We start from the raw sequence: 19396 nt of genomic DNA on the forward strand, positions 1-19396 counted from the left end.
ATCATAAAATATCACATTACAAGTGTTAACCTTGGCCTTTATCTGTGTTGATTTGAACAGGGATTAACATTCTACATCACCCCAAGTGTCAGTCCTCCCGTCGGTGACCTAATCAACATTGTAGAGAGTGCTGGAGGCAAAGTGGTGAAGAGACGGCCAGGACTTAGGACATTTCTGTCCATGAAGGACGAACAGGTGGGTTCTGTAGTGTTAGGACATTTTTGTTCATGAAGGACGAACAGGTAGGTTCTGTAGCGTTAGGACATTTCTGTCCATGAAGGACGAACAGGTGGGTTCTGTAGTTTTAGGACATTTCTGTTCATGAAGGACGAACAGGTGGGTTCTGTAGTGTTAGGACATTTCTGTTCATGAAGGACGAACAGGTGGGTTCTGTAGTGTTAGGACATTTCTGTTCATGAAGGACGAACAGGTGGGTTCTGTAGTGTTAGGACATTTCTGTCAGTGAAGGACGAACAGGTGGGTTCTGTAGTGTTAGGACATTTCTGTCCATGAAGGACGAACAGATGGGTTCTGTAATGTTAGGACATTTCTGTTCATGAAGGACGAACAAGTGGGTTCTGTAGTGTTAGGACATTTCTATTCATGAAGGACAAGCTGGTGGGTTCTGTAGTGTTAGGACATATCTGTTCATGAAGGACGAACAGGTGGGTTCTGTAGTGTTAGGACATTTCTGTTCATGAAGGACGAACAGGTGGGTTCTGTAGTGTTAGGACATTTCTGTCAGTGAAGGACGAACAGGTGGGTTCTGTAGTGTTAGGACATTTCTGTCCATGAAGGACGAACAGATGGGTTCTGTAGTGTTAGGACATTTCTGTCCATGAAGGACGAACAGATGGGTTCTGTAATGTTAGGACATTTCTGTTCATGAAGGAACAGATGGGTTCTGTAATGTTAGGACATTTCTGTTCATGAAGGACGAACAAGTAGGTGTTTATAGAAATATTACTGAAATCAAAGAGGTAGTGAGATAAATCATTTCTGTATAGACTTTTAGTGAATTGTTCAACAAACCTTAATATGGCAATTTCTTGTCACAATTTACTGTGTTATATATGTGATATTGACAAATGATCTGTAGAGATAATACTGTACTCCACATTTCCGATCACACATCTAATGTTTTCACTAGCTCCTGAATTTCATCTGTAACATTATTAGTATGTGTTCAGACATTTTATTTGTTGTAGGGTAATCCCAAGTGTATCCTGGTAACTTGTGAAAATGATGTACACCTTTGTCGGGATCTACTGGCAAAGAATATCGGTAAGTATAACACAATTTCATGAGAAATTTTATCAGATTTATTTTGTAGGAAAAATTGCATTTATATAAGCAACTTTTTCCAGCAAGTCAAACAGAGAGCAAACTGGTGACTGACGTTTTGATGTTGTCAATATATGTTTAATCTGTACTGTTAGTAAAGTTAGGATATATGTTAGTAATTCTTATGATGATGATTATAAGGTTGCAAGCTCAGTTTTCAATTACCGTAAACCATGTTTACATATTTAACAGGTTTCTTTTGTTTTTTAAAGATGCTCCACCGCTGACAAATGGTATTTTTTCACTATAAAAACAGGAGCAGACGATTTAGTATTTTTCTTCAGTTACAAAAGTTACTTACTTTACACCATTACCACCATTGAAAAGTTTGAGCTTCTAATTGTACTTCAAGTTAAAAATATGAAAAATAATTAATTGCATGCCGAAAAAATTCCGTGACACTATATCCTATATGGAATGAAGTACTGATTGCGCGTGCACCAAAGGCGAAATAATTATTTTATATTATTTTTTGTGTTAATTAGGCATATATATACAAGATTAAACACCAATTATTGTTCAAATGATTAACATCATTTATGCTATGTCAGCGGTGGAGCATCTTTAATAGTTTTCAATTGTCTTCTTTGGTAAAATTACTGTCTGTTTCAGCTACGTATATTCATGCAGCGCCACATCTATACTGACAAAAGCTTGCATTGTTTGTATAACCACTATCACTTTCTTTTCAGTTATGTACAATGCAGAATTCATACTGACTGGGGTGATCAGACAGAAAATAGACTATAAGATGTTTCAAATCGAAGTTCATTGACACCACATAGTGTCAAAATGACAAATCAAGGGCAGCTAACTCCATGATAACTACTTCCACGTTGTGCTGTAGACACAGCTCAATAATCCATTCACCAGGTCCGGTGGACCATAGATACAAGGTCTGATGGACCGTAGAGGTGTGAGGTGTATAGGGTGAAACGTTTAAGAGGATGACTGCTGAAGGAAGCAGAGTGTATTTTGTGAGGGATAGATTTACAAGTGGTTACTTTCCAGGAAAAACTGGGCAAAAGTATACAGAGTTGTTATATGTGAGATGTGTGTTGATGAACAAAGGTTTGAATGAGATACATTTGCTGGAAGCTGAACACTCAGAGTAAAGAGCTTATTTTGTGTGAATCGTTGTATGCAATTTTGAAAGGGATTTCTTTGTTGGAAGCAATGAAGAGAAGACTTTAGAGTGGTCATTTTGTGAGGTGATGTGCTGATTGAAATAGATACTATTATGTTTTGTCAAATTGAACAAAATATGGTAGAAATGTTCATACTTGAGTTGACAGAGAGAGAGAGAGAGAGTATTAAATAAGAGTTGTGAATTTCAAAAGCTTTGAAAGGATAAGTATTCCTGTAAAGCATTTCCTCTGTTACTAGTCAATTCTTGCTGTCGATCCTAAAACTTTTTTGTTTATTCCCTATTTATTGAAGTTCTTGAGATTCTGAGATTATTCTAAACCTATTGAAACATGTAGATGGAGCATTTCGAGATACATAGTGTAAGATGAGCATCAGAGTAATTAACTTCAGATAACTCATTTAATAATATATATTTGAATTGTTATATTATTCACTTTTTTATATATATATGTGTGTATGAAATCCATTTTCTCTTTCCTACTCTGCAGTGTTAGAAGATCTGTACCTTTACGGGCTCTTTATGTTCATAATTCACCTCTATACAACAATAATGGAATCTGTAGAACTTATTATAAGATGCATGAGAGTACAAATAGAGACTTGTATGTTTGGTGATAAACATGTACCTCATATCATTTGTAGCTTAAAGTTTTGAGCATGTAGATCATGCTATAAAATCATAATAAATATATATTTATGAAAGATCTTCATTGTTTCTTTGTGATGTTTAGCTCACCTGGCCTTAAGATCATGAATACAAAAAAAAACTTATTTAAAAGACTCTGCCAATCTCAGATTATGTCTCAAAAAATTTCTGTCATTTTCATTGGTTAAGCTTCTGCATAGGAGAAACACCTCAAACTGTGGAATAGTCAAGATAATGAATTGTTCAAGGACCATAAGGGCCGAGAACTATTCATTATCTTGACTATTCCACAGTTTGAGGTGTTTCTCATACTTCAAACATGGCACCGAAAGTCACTGGTACTCTCCACTATTACACTGGGTATTGTTTAACTAATCTACAGCTCCAGGTAAACCCTTATTACCTATTTAAACCTTGAGACCTATTCATGATTCATTTCATTACCTCACTCGGAAACCAAGAATCATGATTTGCATGGTTTTTTTGAAAGAACCATTCACAGGTACCCTATGGTACTCGCACTGAAACATTTACTCAGTTTAGTTTTCACAGTTCAACATGGAGAACCATACATGTAGGTCTGTATGCAGATTTTGAACTCATTTAAGTGATTTCGGCAAAAATCTTTTCCCATAAGCACAGCCCTTAGAGGGAGCTAATCAATAACAACAACAAAAACCAACAAAATATTCCCATGTTTTGGATCATAATACTACCGGTACATATAGAGGGGGAAAAAGTGACATCGTGTGGCGAAAGAGTGTGTTTTAGAAAGTACTCCTTCGGGATTATTATCTTCATGGAAGGTGTTGGGATGTAAATTTGTTTGATAGATGCCATTTTTAGGTCACCTGAGACAAAGTCTCATTTGTCAAATATTGTCAGAATTATCCTTATGAAATTGCCATTGAATCCTGTTAACAAATTTTCCATGACTGACTCCCAGGGGCCTTAGGGGAAGGGCCAAAAGGGGTCAAATAGGCTAAAATTTCAAAAATCTTCTGGAACTGGTAGAATCAAATATTCTTCATAGATGGAAAGGTCTTAAGGTCCTTTACAAAAATTGTGAATTATATGACCCTGGGGTCTCATGTTTCCCCCTGGGGAGGGGGTCAAGTTTACTATAGTTTATATAGGAAAAACACATTTATGAATGTTATTTGCTTATTTTTCATAGGATATTAGTCAAACTGGGTTAGAATTTTTAATTTGAGATAGCATTGTATCATCATATCCATATTGGTCCTGGCTGACCCCCAGGGACTACATGCTAAGCTATGTTCACCGGTCTCTACATTTACCTTCAACTGTGGAATAGTTACCTTTTCCCGTGGAATAGTTCACAAACTATTCCACAGCAAAAGGTAGCTGTTCCACAGTAGTAGGTGATAAAAGTAGACTTTGCTCTGACTATACCTCAAGCTATAACAATAGATGACATCACAGCCATCTTTCAGCCAGGTCCGTTGGGGATATACTAAGGCGATCGTGTATGAGCACTTGCTTAATTCACAACAGTTATATGTGGCGTAACTGGACGAAAATTTTGACACACTATTAAAAGTGAGCTTATGTGATACTATGGCATCTGTCGTCCCTCCCGTCAGTCAATTTAAAGATGCTTCACCACTCACAGGGGACCAACTCAATGAAAATGGATGTTGTCATACATTTTTTGTATTTGGTGGATGGACTGATGAGTATATATGACAGTCATGTGATTTTTTTGAGAAAATATGAAATTTGAAAAATTATTTTAAAAAATCGGGATATTTACTATAAAACAGTTTTATAGTAAATATCCCGATTTTTTTAATAATTTTTCAAATTTCATATTTTCTCAAAAAATCACATGACTGTCATATATACTCATCAGTCCATCCACCAAATACAAAAAATGTATGACAACATCCATTTTCATTGAGTTGGCCCCCTGTGTCACCACTGACAAATAATCTTTTTCTCAATTAAAACAGCAGCAGAAGAATTGGTGTCTTTCTTCAGTGAGAAAAGTTAATTACTTTACATCATTACCATCATTGAAAAGTTTGAGCTTCAAATTTTATTTCAAGATAAAAATATTGAAATAATTAATTGTATCCTGAAAAAATTTCCTTGGCACTATGTCCTACATGGAATGAAGAATTGATTGCACATGCACCAAAAGCAAAATAAATTGTCGCGGTGTTTAAATTCACCGTATATGTATTAACTTAGGTGTTAAACTACAAACGCTGTGTATTGTCTGGATTTACATGTCCCTGTGTCATGTAATGTATTAGTGTGTACGTAAGTTGTTATGATGACGTATCATCCCTACTGACGGAAAAATTTACGGAGGGGCGGGGCCAAAAGGAGTCAACTTGGCTATTTCCATATAAACAACTTCTCTGACTCTAAGCATGGGATAGCACTCATATTGCATTTGTAGCATCCTTATGATAAGGGTGGGGATTCAAAATTGTACAAATGTTGGGGCCTACACCGGGGGCCCGAGGGGTGGAGCCCAAAATGTCAATTGAGCTTAACTTTTGATAATTTTGGTCACAAATGAACTGAGGATTATTAGCTCGCCTCTTGATCTTAGAGAGATGGATTTATGGAATCACCTTGGCGTCGGCACGGTTTTTGTGAAAATTGTAAAATGCCGTTTTCCATAATAAAATTAATATAATGAAAAAGATTTCTAAATTTGCATAGGATTATAGATATAGACAATGTTTTATACTAGGGTGGGGGGGTGATAGTTTGAAGAAGCCCAAAGGGAAAAAAGTATACCAGTGCATGGATTATGATTCAGTTATTAGGCCATTAACGACTGCAAAGGGCAACCATATAAAATTCTCAAAATAACCTAGACATTTAAGTTTGTTCAATTGAATGACCTTGATCTCCATTGAAGGTGACAGAGGTCCAGTAGCATGCTGAGGTGAAGGTATACGGCCTAATTTGACATTTAAAATCCATACGACATTTTAAACATCCTCGGTAACCCAGGCGATATATACACTAACGTTAATATCTGTTGATAAGTGTAGCGTAGTGTAGTGCGATCTTAAAGGCCCACTACCTTTCCGAAACGGCTTTTAATTTTTAAAACGGGAATGTCAAACAAGATCGATAATTTTGTAGAGTCCTAAAAATTATTAACTTACCGTTAATACTACATTTATCATCACCTTCTGAACGATTTGATTAAAATAAATAAAATGTTTATTTTCATAACGCGGGTCGTATTATGTTTCCCGCCGTCGTCCTAAATACCGCGCGGTAGTTGACTACCACTGCGCCAGACGGCAAAACAGCGAATTGACTCTCCACTGTTTTCATATATTACGCGGGCAATTTTGCATATGCTTGGTGTCGTAACCTTATTTTAGATCATCGGTATGCATTTTCTGGTGTTATTAATGCTTTTTAAGAAACCTTTATATTTTGCTCCGGAAAGGTAATGGGCCTTTAAAGATGCTCCACCGCTGACAAATTGCATTTTTCACTATAAAAAACAGGAGCAGACGATTAAGTATTTTTCTTCAGTTACAAAAGTTACTTACTTTACACCATTACCACCATTAAAAAGTTTGAGCTTCTAATTTTACTTCAAGTTGAAAATATGAAAAATAATTAATTGCATCCCGAAAAAATTCCATGACACTATATCCTATATGGAATGAAGTATTGATGGCGCATGCACCAAAGGCGACATAAATTATTTCATATTATTTTTGTGTTAATTAGGCATATATATACACGATTAAACACCAATTATTGTTCAAATGATTAATATCATTTATGCTCTGTCGGCGGTTGAGCATCTTTAAACAGCACGCGAGTAAAACAACATGTTAAATGAAAAGAGTTATCTCCCTTATTACAAGAAGTCGTCAATTCTATAGAACTGTAAGGAAGAGTTATCACGAATTAGATTTGATATATATAGTTCCGACGAGAGATTGGTCGCTATTTTAATCATAAGATACCTAAAGTGCATCATTGTTGGTACCATTTAAGTTTACATCTGATTACAGAAACAACTAGTTATATATTGAATACTAACCTTGGGCTGATGCTTCCGATATAATCCTAAGAAGGATAAAAGAGTTATCTCCCTTATTACAAGAAGTCGTCAATTCTATAGAACTGTAAGGAAGAGTTATCCTTCTTAGGATTATATCGGAAGCATCAGCCCAAGGTTAGTATTCAATATATAACTAGTTGTTTCTGTAATCAGATGTAAACTTAAATGGTACCAACAATGATGCACTTTAGGTATCTTATGATTGAAATAGCGACCAATCTCTCGTCGGAACTATATATATCAAATCTAATTCGTGTTTTACAGATTGATTGTCTTACATTGAAATAAAATATTTCTAAAAATAACTTTAAGGCCCAATATACGTAACTTTTCATGGGTTTTTTTTCATCTCATTTCATTTCAACAAATTTTATTGCAAATAATATACAAATTGGATTTGGCATCAGGCAAAGCCTATATTAGCCATCTCCAAACAAATCCGGTATAGTACCACAAAATATTTTAACATTTAACATTACATTATGAATGAATATTATTATTAGTGTATCTTCCCAACCTATCACCGTAGAAAAAAAAATCTAAAAAAATCTTTCAGTTTAAGATATATATTCTGATATTCATTGCAATAAATATGTCTTTTTTTTCTTCATCACAGCCATGAAGTAGAGTTTTTGTGTTAAAATGCGAGTGGGGAATATTAGAGTTATGTATTTTGGTTCTGAGTGAAGATTTTTGTTCATTAAATAATGGACATATAAAAAGTTAGTGTTCTGCTGTTTTATCATCATGTTTTTGGGGTTTTTTTTAATGACAAACATTTACAATATAATCACCACGTTCTCTCTGTTTAAGACGTTAACTAAAGCCAGGTAAGTTGTTACTGAGACCAACTGTGAAGTTTCGAATACAAAATTATAAAAACACATAAAGATAATTAGGCCTAATGTGACCCACAATAAATACAAACCGAAACGATAAAGATCGATTTCCGGAAAAATCGACTTCGAACGGGAAAAATCAGAAATAAACATGTAATCGGCCGTAGAAAAATGAAATTAATGCAGTGTTTTTATCGTTTTATATGTTGTATTTATTCGATCATTTGAATTTCACCTTACTGAATAGATGTTTTTCAAATAAAGAACGCATGTGTTCCGCACGGAAAATCATAATTTCCGGTGCAACAGTTTGCAACGAGCTTTATTATAGTTTTTTTTCTGTATGCGTGACTAAAAGGGCTTGGTAAATTTGATGGTGATTCCAACAGAGAATGCGTGACACAAAAAACAATATAATACTCTAAAATACCTTATCGACAGTTATACCAATTCCAAATATATAAATCTCGTGTAAGTTAGACCACATCATACCAAAACCGGTGATTGCGAACACCGAAATAAAAGGGTCGGTACTGTCAATTCATCGATTTCTCACAGTGGAAGCAGGATGAACATTGTTTGATAGGTTATTTTATAGAATTTAGATTATTAATTAAATGAGGACAATAATCATTTCTTGCATTTTTAGAAACTGTAATTATTTTTTCACCTAAACGCAACATCTATGAAAGTGTTGCATGACGCATAGAAGAGACCTGAGTGATTTCCAAATCACATACTCGGTACACCTTCGCATACCAAGACACGTTTACCGTAATACGATTTTTGACCGTTTGTGAGTACAAAAAAAAGAAGAAAAGTTACGTATATATGGCCTTTAACCTTTAACATAACATTATTAAAAAGAAAACCAGAACAGTAACTCGACGACTTCTGTTTTCAATTATGCAACATTTTCTCTGTTGTGGTATTTTTTACCGTTTTTACCGACTTGGATGTTGAAACTTGATCGCACCAAACAGCAGTGACATGAATACGGCAGCTTCCTTGAAGGTTTGAAACCTTCAGATGACCTTGAGATGACCTTCGGTCGGCTGGCAGCATCGTCCAAAGAACTTAAACGTCCAAAATCGACATTAAAATAAAATTTATCACATAGAAATTTGAGCAATCGTAAAGAAATATATGAGCGTAATTATCACATTTGTATGGGTTTAACTGTACACGGGTCTAAGTTGAAAAGCTATTAGTAATGAGGAATTGTAAGAATTTAGGTCATTTACGGGGGTATATGCTTTAGTTAACGCATAAACTCTACCTTCTTATCTACATGCGAGACCGACGTTCTGGCAGAGTCTTACGTAAGAATATTTTACGGAACGTGTTCTTAAAAGCCTTTCAATAGTCCTCCATCCTTTGGAAGTTATTCAGCAACACGAAGGATAGTTATAAAAAGGTAGCGATTGGGGGTCTTTGTTTTTTCTCTGATTTTCTGGCTTAAGCCCGTATAAAACGTCCAACCTATCCCATAATCCCTATACCACTATACAAGAAGACATCACGCGAACATACCGCAGTCTCCCAAAACACACACCTGCACTTCAAACACGGTGCACACTACATACATGGGAGGCCATCCTTAATTACCCTGGTTGTTAATAAGACGTGAACTTAATTAAACAAACAAACAAACAAAACGAAAAGGACGCAAAACAAAATCAAACCAACGACAAGAAATAGACTTAAATCAACATCTCACACTTTTGAAATTATATTCCATAATCATAATTAAACAATTAATACCTTTCCCGACCCTATATTTTAATAATTCATTTTCGCTCGTTACGCGCATTTTCATTGGATTTAAAAATTACTTCATCCCACATAAAGGAAAAAATGTCGTCGCAATTTGTAACGTTGCTTTTGCTTGGCTGAGATGACGGCGTAATGATTTCATAGACAAAAGAGTCCCAAAATGAATTTTGAATATTGAAGAGGTTATCTTTCGTAAAGAATTATAAGGATTAATTTGAATAGATTTTTTATGGTATGGAGATATAACACAAAAATCTGAGTGTACTCTCATCATAAACCGCTTCGTAGTTTATTTAGAGTACACTAAGATTTTTGTGTTTTATCTCCATAGCATAAAAATCTATTCATTCAAAATTTTCATTAAATCAAACTTTAAACAAAATGAAATCATGTTGGCCTGGGGGATTTTACTAAAACTATTTGCTATTTTCCCACATCAGTGGGCCATGGGAACATATGACTTGCCAGTTGTGGGAATCGCATATACAACATACACTTTCCAAACCTCGAAAATACACTCCCGTTTTATGAATCAACCGATGTGACACTATATAGTTATTGATCATTGATTGACGAGACATGAATCAAAATTAACCCCAAGTTAGGGAAGTTTTCCTCGTTACAAATACGATGTACTACAGTGTCAGGTCGGTAGCGTAAAATTTATAAATATCACAAATTCCAAACGTTCACATTCAATCAATTTGTTTCCTGTTGTCATAAAAGGTTCATTCAGTCACTGTATATAGAATTCAACTTTTGTTTGAGTTTTTTTATAATATTTCACTACAATTATAAAACTTTACAATATGATATATAACAACTATGCGATATTTTTTTAGAATTTAATTAAAATTCTGTTTTTATAGATTACACTGGCGACATGCTGGTTGGTGATTGATGTACTGCATGTTTCAATTAAATAGACTTAATACCAGACAAGTGAAAACAGCGGATAGTGAAGCAGGAAATACCGCAGGATTGAAGGATGTTATTTTGATATGATTTCATTACGTATTTTATACATTCCACTTAATTAATCATAACAATATTCAAGTACTGTATAGGGAAATATCCGGAGATTTGAGCAGGATATTACTCCGACCCTAACGATAAATGGCTACTGGGACAGTTTCCCTCTAGTTAATGTTCAGTGGTTTAGGTACACTAGCATTGTGGTGTTGGGGGCTATACTCCGAAGTACGTTTAACCCCGTTAAAGTCGTAGGTCGTCTATGGTCCATGCTATTGTCAGAAAAAGAAGTGAAGTGATTCTGATAGATTGTGATCTCCAGATTTCATTTATCACTGGGCTGCAGACACGAACAGATATAGAGTCAACATGGTCTCCCCCACAATGTGTATATGTCTTTGGAGGCTGTAGTATCTAATATGTAGTCAATGAAGCGTGCCACAAGAGAAACACCATACTAGACTACCGGACAAACCAGTCGTCCCACTCAATCTATGTTGAGCGTGAAGTCAGTAGATAATCGTCAAAGATCCACTAGTGATTGTACGTAATTACAGAACCCAAAGCCTTCCTCATTGGGATGAATGCTCAACTCAATGCCAATCGTGAGGCGGCGCCAAGGGATACGTTAAGGATTAGGGAGAAGAGTAAAGATAAAATAGTCACATTTTACAATCGGGAAAATTCTAAGATCTATTTCCAGTATGATATCCTTTCAAAGTTAAGATCAACTATTATTGATTTGGGCGTTACAGCCGAATATCCCGATTTGAGTATCGTAAGCAACACCAAACGCTCTTGGATGAGTGACCACTCTTGGATGAATGTCCACTCCGTTGGTTCGGGCCCTGATCTTGGCACGTTATATTTTTATTATAAAGTTGATTATTTGTTCCTGTCTTACAGAGTTGAATCGATAAAAATACAAATATAATATGGCATTAGTTAGCTGACATAAATACGTTTTATAACAATCATTTGATATTATAAGGAGTACACGAGAACGAGTCGAACGTCGTTATATCATGTGGTTGTTGATGTACGACTGTACATCTTTTTATCTTACAGAGAAATAATCCAGTAGTGTCTGCTTTCTTCACAGCTCTATTCTTCGCTGTATCAGATTGTTTATTTATTTCTGTTAGCAGTGTTTACTGTTGTGCGATGAAACACACAGATATGGCTGTGATTTATTGTACAGATAATCACACAAAAGGACGCTCATCACGTTACCGAGGCGGCCATGATCACTGTTCTACTGTCGGGGTCACCACCCCGTCACGTCTCCTCTCTGAACCGAAAGTTCGTAAACAGATTTCCTAAATTGTTGGGGTTCTTGTTTCATTGAGAAAGTTTTGATTGACAGAAAGGAACGTCCGACGGCCGATCGTGTTCTGATGGACGCTTGAGAGGGGGACAATAAAATGAAATCAGAAACTTATAATGAACAATTACGTCATAATGGTTGGATCAGACGTCTGGAATGTAAGGCCCCAGGGCTCAGTGATGGAGCTTATAATCATTCCCCATCAAGGTGGCTGTACCACCATTATCACCACTATCAAGGAGATCCATGGTACGAGGGTGGATTGGTAAAGCGTGACCCTAGTCTGTAATGGTTTGAATTTTGGTTGATATACAGTATTTTAAGTACACTTTTCCAGCGGTGATGCAGTCCTTTTCTTGACCATTCTAAAAGTCCTTCATTGCATGGTTAATTTCAGTTGTGAAAATATAAGAAAGGCAATTTAAAGCCTAATTCGTTAATGGGTGTCACGGCATTAACAGACTAGTACAACACACCTTTAATGAAATTTCCCGGTGCTTAAAATATTTCCACGTAACTACCTCAAAAGTGATGCATAGTATGTGTCATGGACTGTCTGTCCCTTGTTGGGATAACTTACCATCAGAATGTCGTTATCATCCAAGACAACCAAGGACATAACTATTCTAATGGAAGAATTCAGCTTCCATTCGGTAACTGTTGTTTCTCTTGGTTGAAATGATGGTACTACGTTTCAGCAATAGTAACAATTATGAAGACACCTCCTATGTACCTAAAAGATTCATATAAGCATGCAGCAAAATGCGCCTGGTGTGATTCTGACCAACTGTCAGAAGTACCCAAATGACTGAATGCTTTCTTATTGCAAGATCCTCTGTCAGAATGTAATGCACACTTTCCTTGGATATGCCAAACTGTACTGGCGATACATCTTTCTGTACTTTACTACTTTCTATATCTCACCTGTCAGTCCTACAATATCACGGACTTTATTAACCATTTTTGGGGTCGCAACAGTCACAGACCTTTCCGGACTAGAGGTAATCCCCAAAACTCTGTCTAGTACTACTTAAATGCTGCCAACCATTCTTCGACTGAGGTTTTTGAAGAGACATCATTACCTAATGTTGCTACCTGTTGTCCTATCTGTGTAGATATGATATCCTTAGATCCTTTACATTCCCCATACAAATATTGGACCACTGCTTTTTCTTCGAATTTCTCTATTTTGCAAAAGTCACTTGCCTTTCCTTATCTTGATTGATTAAGAATGCTGTATAGTCGATATGAACTGACCAAATGGCATATGTGTTTGGGTAAACGGCTTTAAATATTCAGAGAACAGCCTGATCGAAAAAGGAAATCCTTGCTAACCTCCTTCAATACAAGGCCCATAACATTTAAATCGGTCATCTTAGAATCTGATTTCGTAAAAAAAAAATCAGTCTTTTTCCTGTCTAGACTATGAACTTCGAAACCTACTGAACACAGATGATTCTCTTTCATTTCACCATGACCTTTGAATCTTTGGTATTTATTGGAATATAAACACCTACTACACTTTTCGTATTTTTATTAGTATTGTGCATGTGTTACCTGAACATTTGACCTCTGCAAGGTTCAAAATCACTTGCCTCTATTTGGCTTATGACATGTTCATTCCGACCCCTCTGAGCTATAACCTATGGACCATTTGCGTATTTCTACAATGTCGAAGTCTATTTTTCCTCACCCATCACAACTTCTAAGACTTGAATGCAAGATCAGTTAGGATTCAATCATGTTAATTGGGCCTGCGAAAATGAATCGGTTCACCGCTTTTAACCTGAACTGCTGAAGTGGAGATGAATAAACACAACATCCACATATACGTTGTTTTAAAGGTAAACATCTAGAATTCCAGTAATTTTTTACACCAGCTATACTGACCGGGTCAGAAAATCGGTGAATGAAACATACATAGTGCGAAAGATCACAAGTTTATTTATTTAAAACGAAACGCTAAAAATCAGTTTTAATAACACCGGTACATTATATCAGGGGCGCATCATTGTGTCTTACCCACCAGTACCTGACCTATCACGAGATACACATGGGGTAACACATTTCCATCGTCTATGTTCAATAAAAATTATCATACCGTGTATTTTCAATATCATCGAAGTGAAAATTGAAAATCCAAATATCGAAGATAGGGGAAACAGGAGTGTTTCCGTTCAGAAATGAAAAATAAAGTCATGTTTGTAAACCTGATATTGTCTCATCATATATTGGGTGTTTGATTATCCCTCTTCCCACAATACGAGTTTGATTAGGTATCACTCTAGCTTTGTATTAAACACTTTGTTATATAAGTCAATATGTCCATGATGCAATATGCTACATATGTTGAAATCTAATCAACAGTGTTGATATATTAATCAGAAACCGACAATGCTCTCTGGGCGTGCCACCGTTATACTCTTCACGGGAATTTGTATTGACTTTTCACATCGACATGCCTTTGACATATGGTTTTACCTTAGGATAACTATGTCGGCCTTTGATGTTTGCATTCAGTAATATGATGGTAAATACGAGAGATAAGACAATAGCTGTTCCTTAAGTTATGTTATAGGAATCCAGGTACCCGCTTCTGATCTTCACGCCAACTCATCAGGGCACACATGCTATTTGTGCTATACACGCCACAGATTACTTCCAGCTACATGTATTTTGAAAATTTCAATTTTTTGCAGTTCCTAATCAAAATGTTTCATCATAATATGCAATTGATAAGTATTAGATGAAGGGAGCCCATAGCATTGTATCAAATTAATGACCCGACATTGAAGTACATTCCTCCTCTTAGTGGTAACATGTTCCTCCCCCACCCCTCCTCCACAGTTGTGTCCCATTGTAATGTTCCCGTCTCAATCAAACATCAATGATGACACTTGTCAGAGGACCAAACTAGTCCACCTTTATGAACAAACTTATTTTTAATACTGGTTCATTTCTACAACATATTGACTGTAAGATCTTTGAGCTATGTGTTTTCCATTGAGATGTAATTTGATAAAGTTATTGTCATCTAATGAACCACAACTTCTGTAGGATTTGGGCCTCTTCATTAAAAAGTCGTTTAAACTGAGAAAAGCGGGCTTGCTGAATGTATAACTTGTTCTTGTTTTATTATTATTGTGTTATACATGTAATGTTATCTTTGTAATTTGCTATCGATCCTTGTTTGTGGATGTAAAAAATGCAAATAAATGAATTGAATTGTAATTTGGTTCTACGTCGTTTTCGATAAGATTTTGGTTGCAATGATTTGGCCTCTTGTATCCAATATATATAAATCACTCCTCTACCATAAGGTTAGACTGGCCTCACTGTTTTCGCTCTTCGAAAGACCTTTGGTGTTTAATGTATTTTGCTTTTAAGATATTATTGAGGCTTCGCATTTTCGCAAAGATCTATTACCGTTTTATTCTGTCGTTTTAGATGTTGCTAGCCGTTTCCATGTAATATTTATATGATCGTAAATTGTTTAAAATTACCAGAGAAGACATGGTACAAATTGGGACATTTAGGTATTTAGTGGCAGATATTGGCGCTGATCGTCTCCATCAATATCAAAACTACTTATCTCTGGCTACCTGGTTCTTTGTTACAAATTCAATCACAACTTGGAGCCGTACACGATTATGTTTTTATAGAGCGATTCCAATTATTTAGGTATGAACAATGTTAGTGTTTTGAGCTTTTGACTCGGCAAAATAGACTTTACATCGTTCACCAGCCTTTGAGTTGACATGCGCTTAGTTATTTCATGTGTAACTTCCTATGAATACACTGCTATTTATATATGCGTGAAAAATTTGTTGCGACCGCTGTTGATGAATCGATATTTTGATATATTTCGGTTTTATTGTTATTTTGCAACCACCACCGACGATATTGACAACTTCCTTGCTAACATCATTTTTCAACACTAGATCTATACTAAGCAAAGAAATCGTCATAACTCGCTTAATATGAACACTCGGATAACTCGAGTTTTATCTCGGTCCTTTCGAGTTCGTATTAACCGAATGTCTAACCAGTGTATGATATAAAACACTGAATTGAGAAGTCAGGACCACTTCAACTCTGGTATACATTATCCTACCATCAAATGACATACACAAATCTGATATTATTGTTATATTCACTTTAACGTTCAAATAATCTCCTCCAGTTTCTACAATTCCGTGCAACACAAAGAAATCTGGAAACGATTTACAAGCCTACAAATAACTATAATGTAATAGTTAGCATGTTTCACTGCAGACAGATAGTCCCGACAATGCACCCAAGCCCTCCCCTCCCGCCAAATCCGTACCATGCAGGTCTCTAAAGGCCGATATGTGCAGCTAAATCGTACACGTTATTACCTAACATCCACATTAATTAACATTTGTTACATTCTTATTGTCGATTTCCGGATGAAGAGCTTTAAAAGATAGACCGTAAGATGATGAGCACGTGAGTTTGAGGGAGCTGTAGGCTGGAACTTGCCTGGAAATGATTGGAGAGGAATTTCGTGTAAGATTGATAACGTCTACAACTCGTATAAATGGTTCATTTAGCACCTTGATGTTCAGACCACAGTCGATATATTTAATTCAAGAATGATAATTCGGTAATGCCATGTAAATTTAGAACACTTAATTAAAGAAAAGTGTTGGGATCGCAGGTAATAGAATTTGAGTCGAGTTCGTTGTAAGGTTATATGCAGTAAGATTTATTGCTGACGACTCCATATTTACTTGGTGTGTTATACATATCGATGATCTTACAGCACTAAATATTCACATTACGTTCATAGAATTACCTGTAATGTATATTTTCACGTTTTAGGAATATACAGATATGCTTTTGATGGAAGAGTATGACAAATGGGAAATCTTTGATACGACATGATAACATCAGGGGTGGAGGTGGAACTAATGTGATGGAAGATAGGAAAGCCGTATCACTGTTTCTAAAAGTTACAAAATATGACACTAAGCCATAACCGGATCAGTCTCTCATAATGAAGTGGGCATGGAAAAGATACAGGTTACATTAGTCATATGAAATAACAAAAAAAATAAGATAAAGATTATACGAATACAATGACATGACTAAGCTAAGACTAAAACAATTTGTATGTTGGAAAAGAACCAGGTGATCCACAAGACAATGCTTTCCCATCGTCATTGACAAGTACCGATCTGTCCCCAGGTCGAGATAACCAAAGTCTATAATAGTGGAAGTTTCTTCTCCTGCTTACCGCTCAGCAAACAGCGAGTGGGACGACTGGTTCGCCCGTCGTCAGTATAATGTGACCGGTGGGGTGTGTTGCTTTGTGTCTTCGGCGGCATGCTTCAGTGATATAGCACTATAAAAAGGGCAATAGTTCATCTATACAAGAAGACACAACACGAACATACCGCAGTCTCCCAAAACACGCACCTCGCACTTCACACACGCTACACACTGCATACATGGGAGGCTGTCCTTACATGTTAATAGGACGTTAAAATAATCAAATAATCAAACAAATAAACAAGTACCGATTTAAAACTTGTGTGTTTCTTAATCTGGAACATAAACTTGACTGCTTCAGATTGATGGTAGCATGATGACCCGGATTCAGTAATAAAATCTCAGTTAATGGAATACACATGTAATACCAGTATTCAATATTTTGACATGCTTTCATATATCGCTTTAAGGATGTCGACGTGAAAATGATAAAACAATACGAATGTTGATTTCTTGTATCTATTCCAACATGTTGTGTTCCATGGTTACCGGTATTTTATAAACTATTGTAATATACGTCTTTTTTCAGATACAATAAAGCAATCAAGAATCCATACGAGAGGCTGATTCAGTCGTGCGTGGCTAAGTGTCATATTTTGTATTTTTAGAAGCAGTAATTCGGCTTTTCCATGTTCCATTCCTCATTCTTTGTAAATTTAAATCCAAATTGGTCCTGGGTGTGTTGTCGGTGTAGCTGAGACCACTCACTGTGTCGGAACACTTGGGTATTATTAATCTTAAATCCGTAACAATTACACGTTTTTGATAGCATATTCGGTTTCGATTTCAGTTTCGTTATAAAGTCGATACTTTGTGTTGTCGCTTTTGAAAGGAGAAACGAATTTTATATGTTCTTCTAAAGTGACGAAAATTTGAGATTGGTGAAGAAATTAGGAGATCCATATTAATTCACTTTTTAAATGAATATTTTTACCCGGTGTTTACATATACTCATCAAATCTAAATCAGAATTTACAAAATTGATTCCGGAAATTCCCCTCCAAGATCAAAGACGCGAATTCCATTTTGTATATTTAAATTGCATCCTCGGTATAACTGATTACGCGATGAATTTAAATAAACTCTGCTCTTAATTCAATATCGAATTATAAAAACCCACCTTCGGTGGCCTCGCCCTTCATTTTCTTTGATGCATGTGTTTCTGTATTTTAAATGCAACTTTTTTATTTTTGTTAACACAGGTTCTTTAATTGTAATTTTGGCATTTCTTAAACTTTATTTGAATTTTTAAGCAGCAACGATATTATCGCAATATTATTCTTTTATTACCCGTGCATTTTAATGGAAACTAACTGAAAATAAACCACTTTGATGTGTGATACAGAACATTAATGGCACATTCTTGTTAAGATGCACATTGTTACCCCAGATCTAACAAACATAATGCTCGCAAACCTTCACCTTTTTTTTTCTTTTGGTTTTCACAAATACTTCAAACATCCCGGATAACTTTGTATATAAACAGAATTAAAACATATGGTTAAGTTATATTTACATATCGCTGTTCAAACGCATTATTCTTTTTTATCTTTTTCATTTAAATTATCATCCTAAATCTTTAAGTTTAAGAAAATTTCAGAAATACATACTAGCATACAAGATAAATAAGTCATTTTATGATTGATACACCATTGATGATGGTGGTATGTAATAATTTTAGATGATGATAGTATGTAATGATTTTAGATAATAGTGGTATGTAATAATTTCAGATGATGATTTTATGTATTAATTTAGATGTTAATGGTATGTAATAATTTTCGATGATGTTATGTAATAATTTTAGATGATGTTATGTAATATTTTTAGATGATGGTGGTATGTAATAATTTTAGATGATGATGGTATGTAATAATTTCAGATGATGATGATGATGGTATGTAATAATTTTAGATGATGTGTATGTAATAATTTTAGATGATGATGGTATGTAATAATTTTAGATGATG

At 35.4% G+C, this 19396-nt stretch overlaps 1 protein-coding gene across 1 annotated transcript in view; it reads left to right on the plus strand.

Annotated features, from left to right (window-relative positions):
* Window positions 1–3197, plus strand: part of LOC138329787 (PAX-interacting protein 1-like) — a 44299-nt gene extending 41102 nt beyond the window's left edge. The window contains 3 exon segments of the mRNA XM_069277081.1: window positions 61–195; window positions 1209–1284; window positions 2037–3197. Of these exon segments, the coding sequence (XP_069133182.1) occupies window positions 61–195; window positions 1209–1284; window positions 2037–2119 (294 nt within the window). The 3' untranslated portion in view covers window positions 2120–3197.
* The last annotated feature ends 16199 nt before the right edge of the window (window positions 3198–19396 follow it).

This window comes from Argopecten irradians, chromosome 8 (genome assembly GCF_041381155.1).
Source record: "Argopecten irradians isolate NY chromosome 8, Ai_NY, whole genome shotgun sequence".
In the NCBI taxonomy this organism is placed as follows: Eukaryota; Metazoa; Mollusca; class Bivalvia; order Pectinida; family Pectinidae; genus Argopecten; species Argopecten irradians.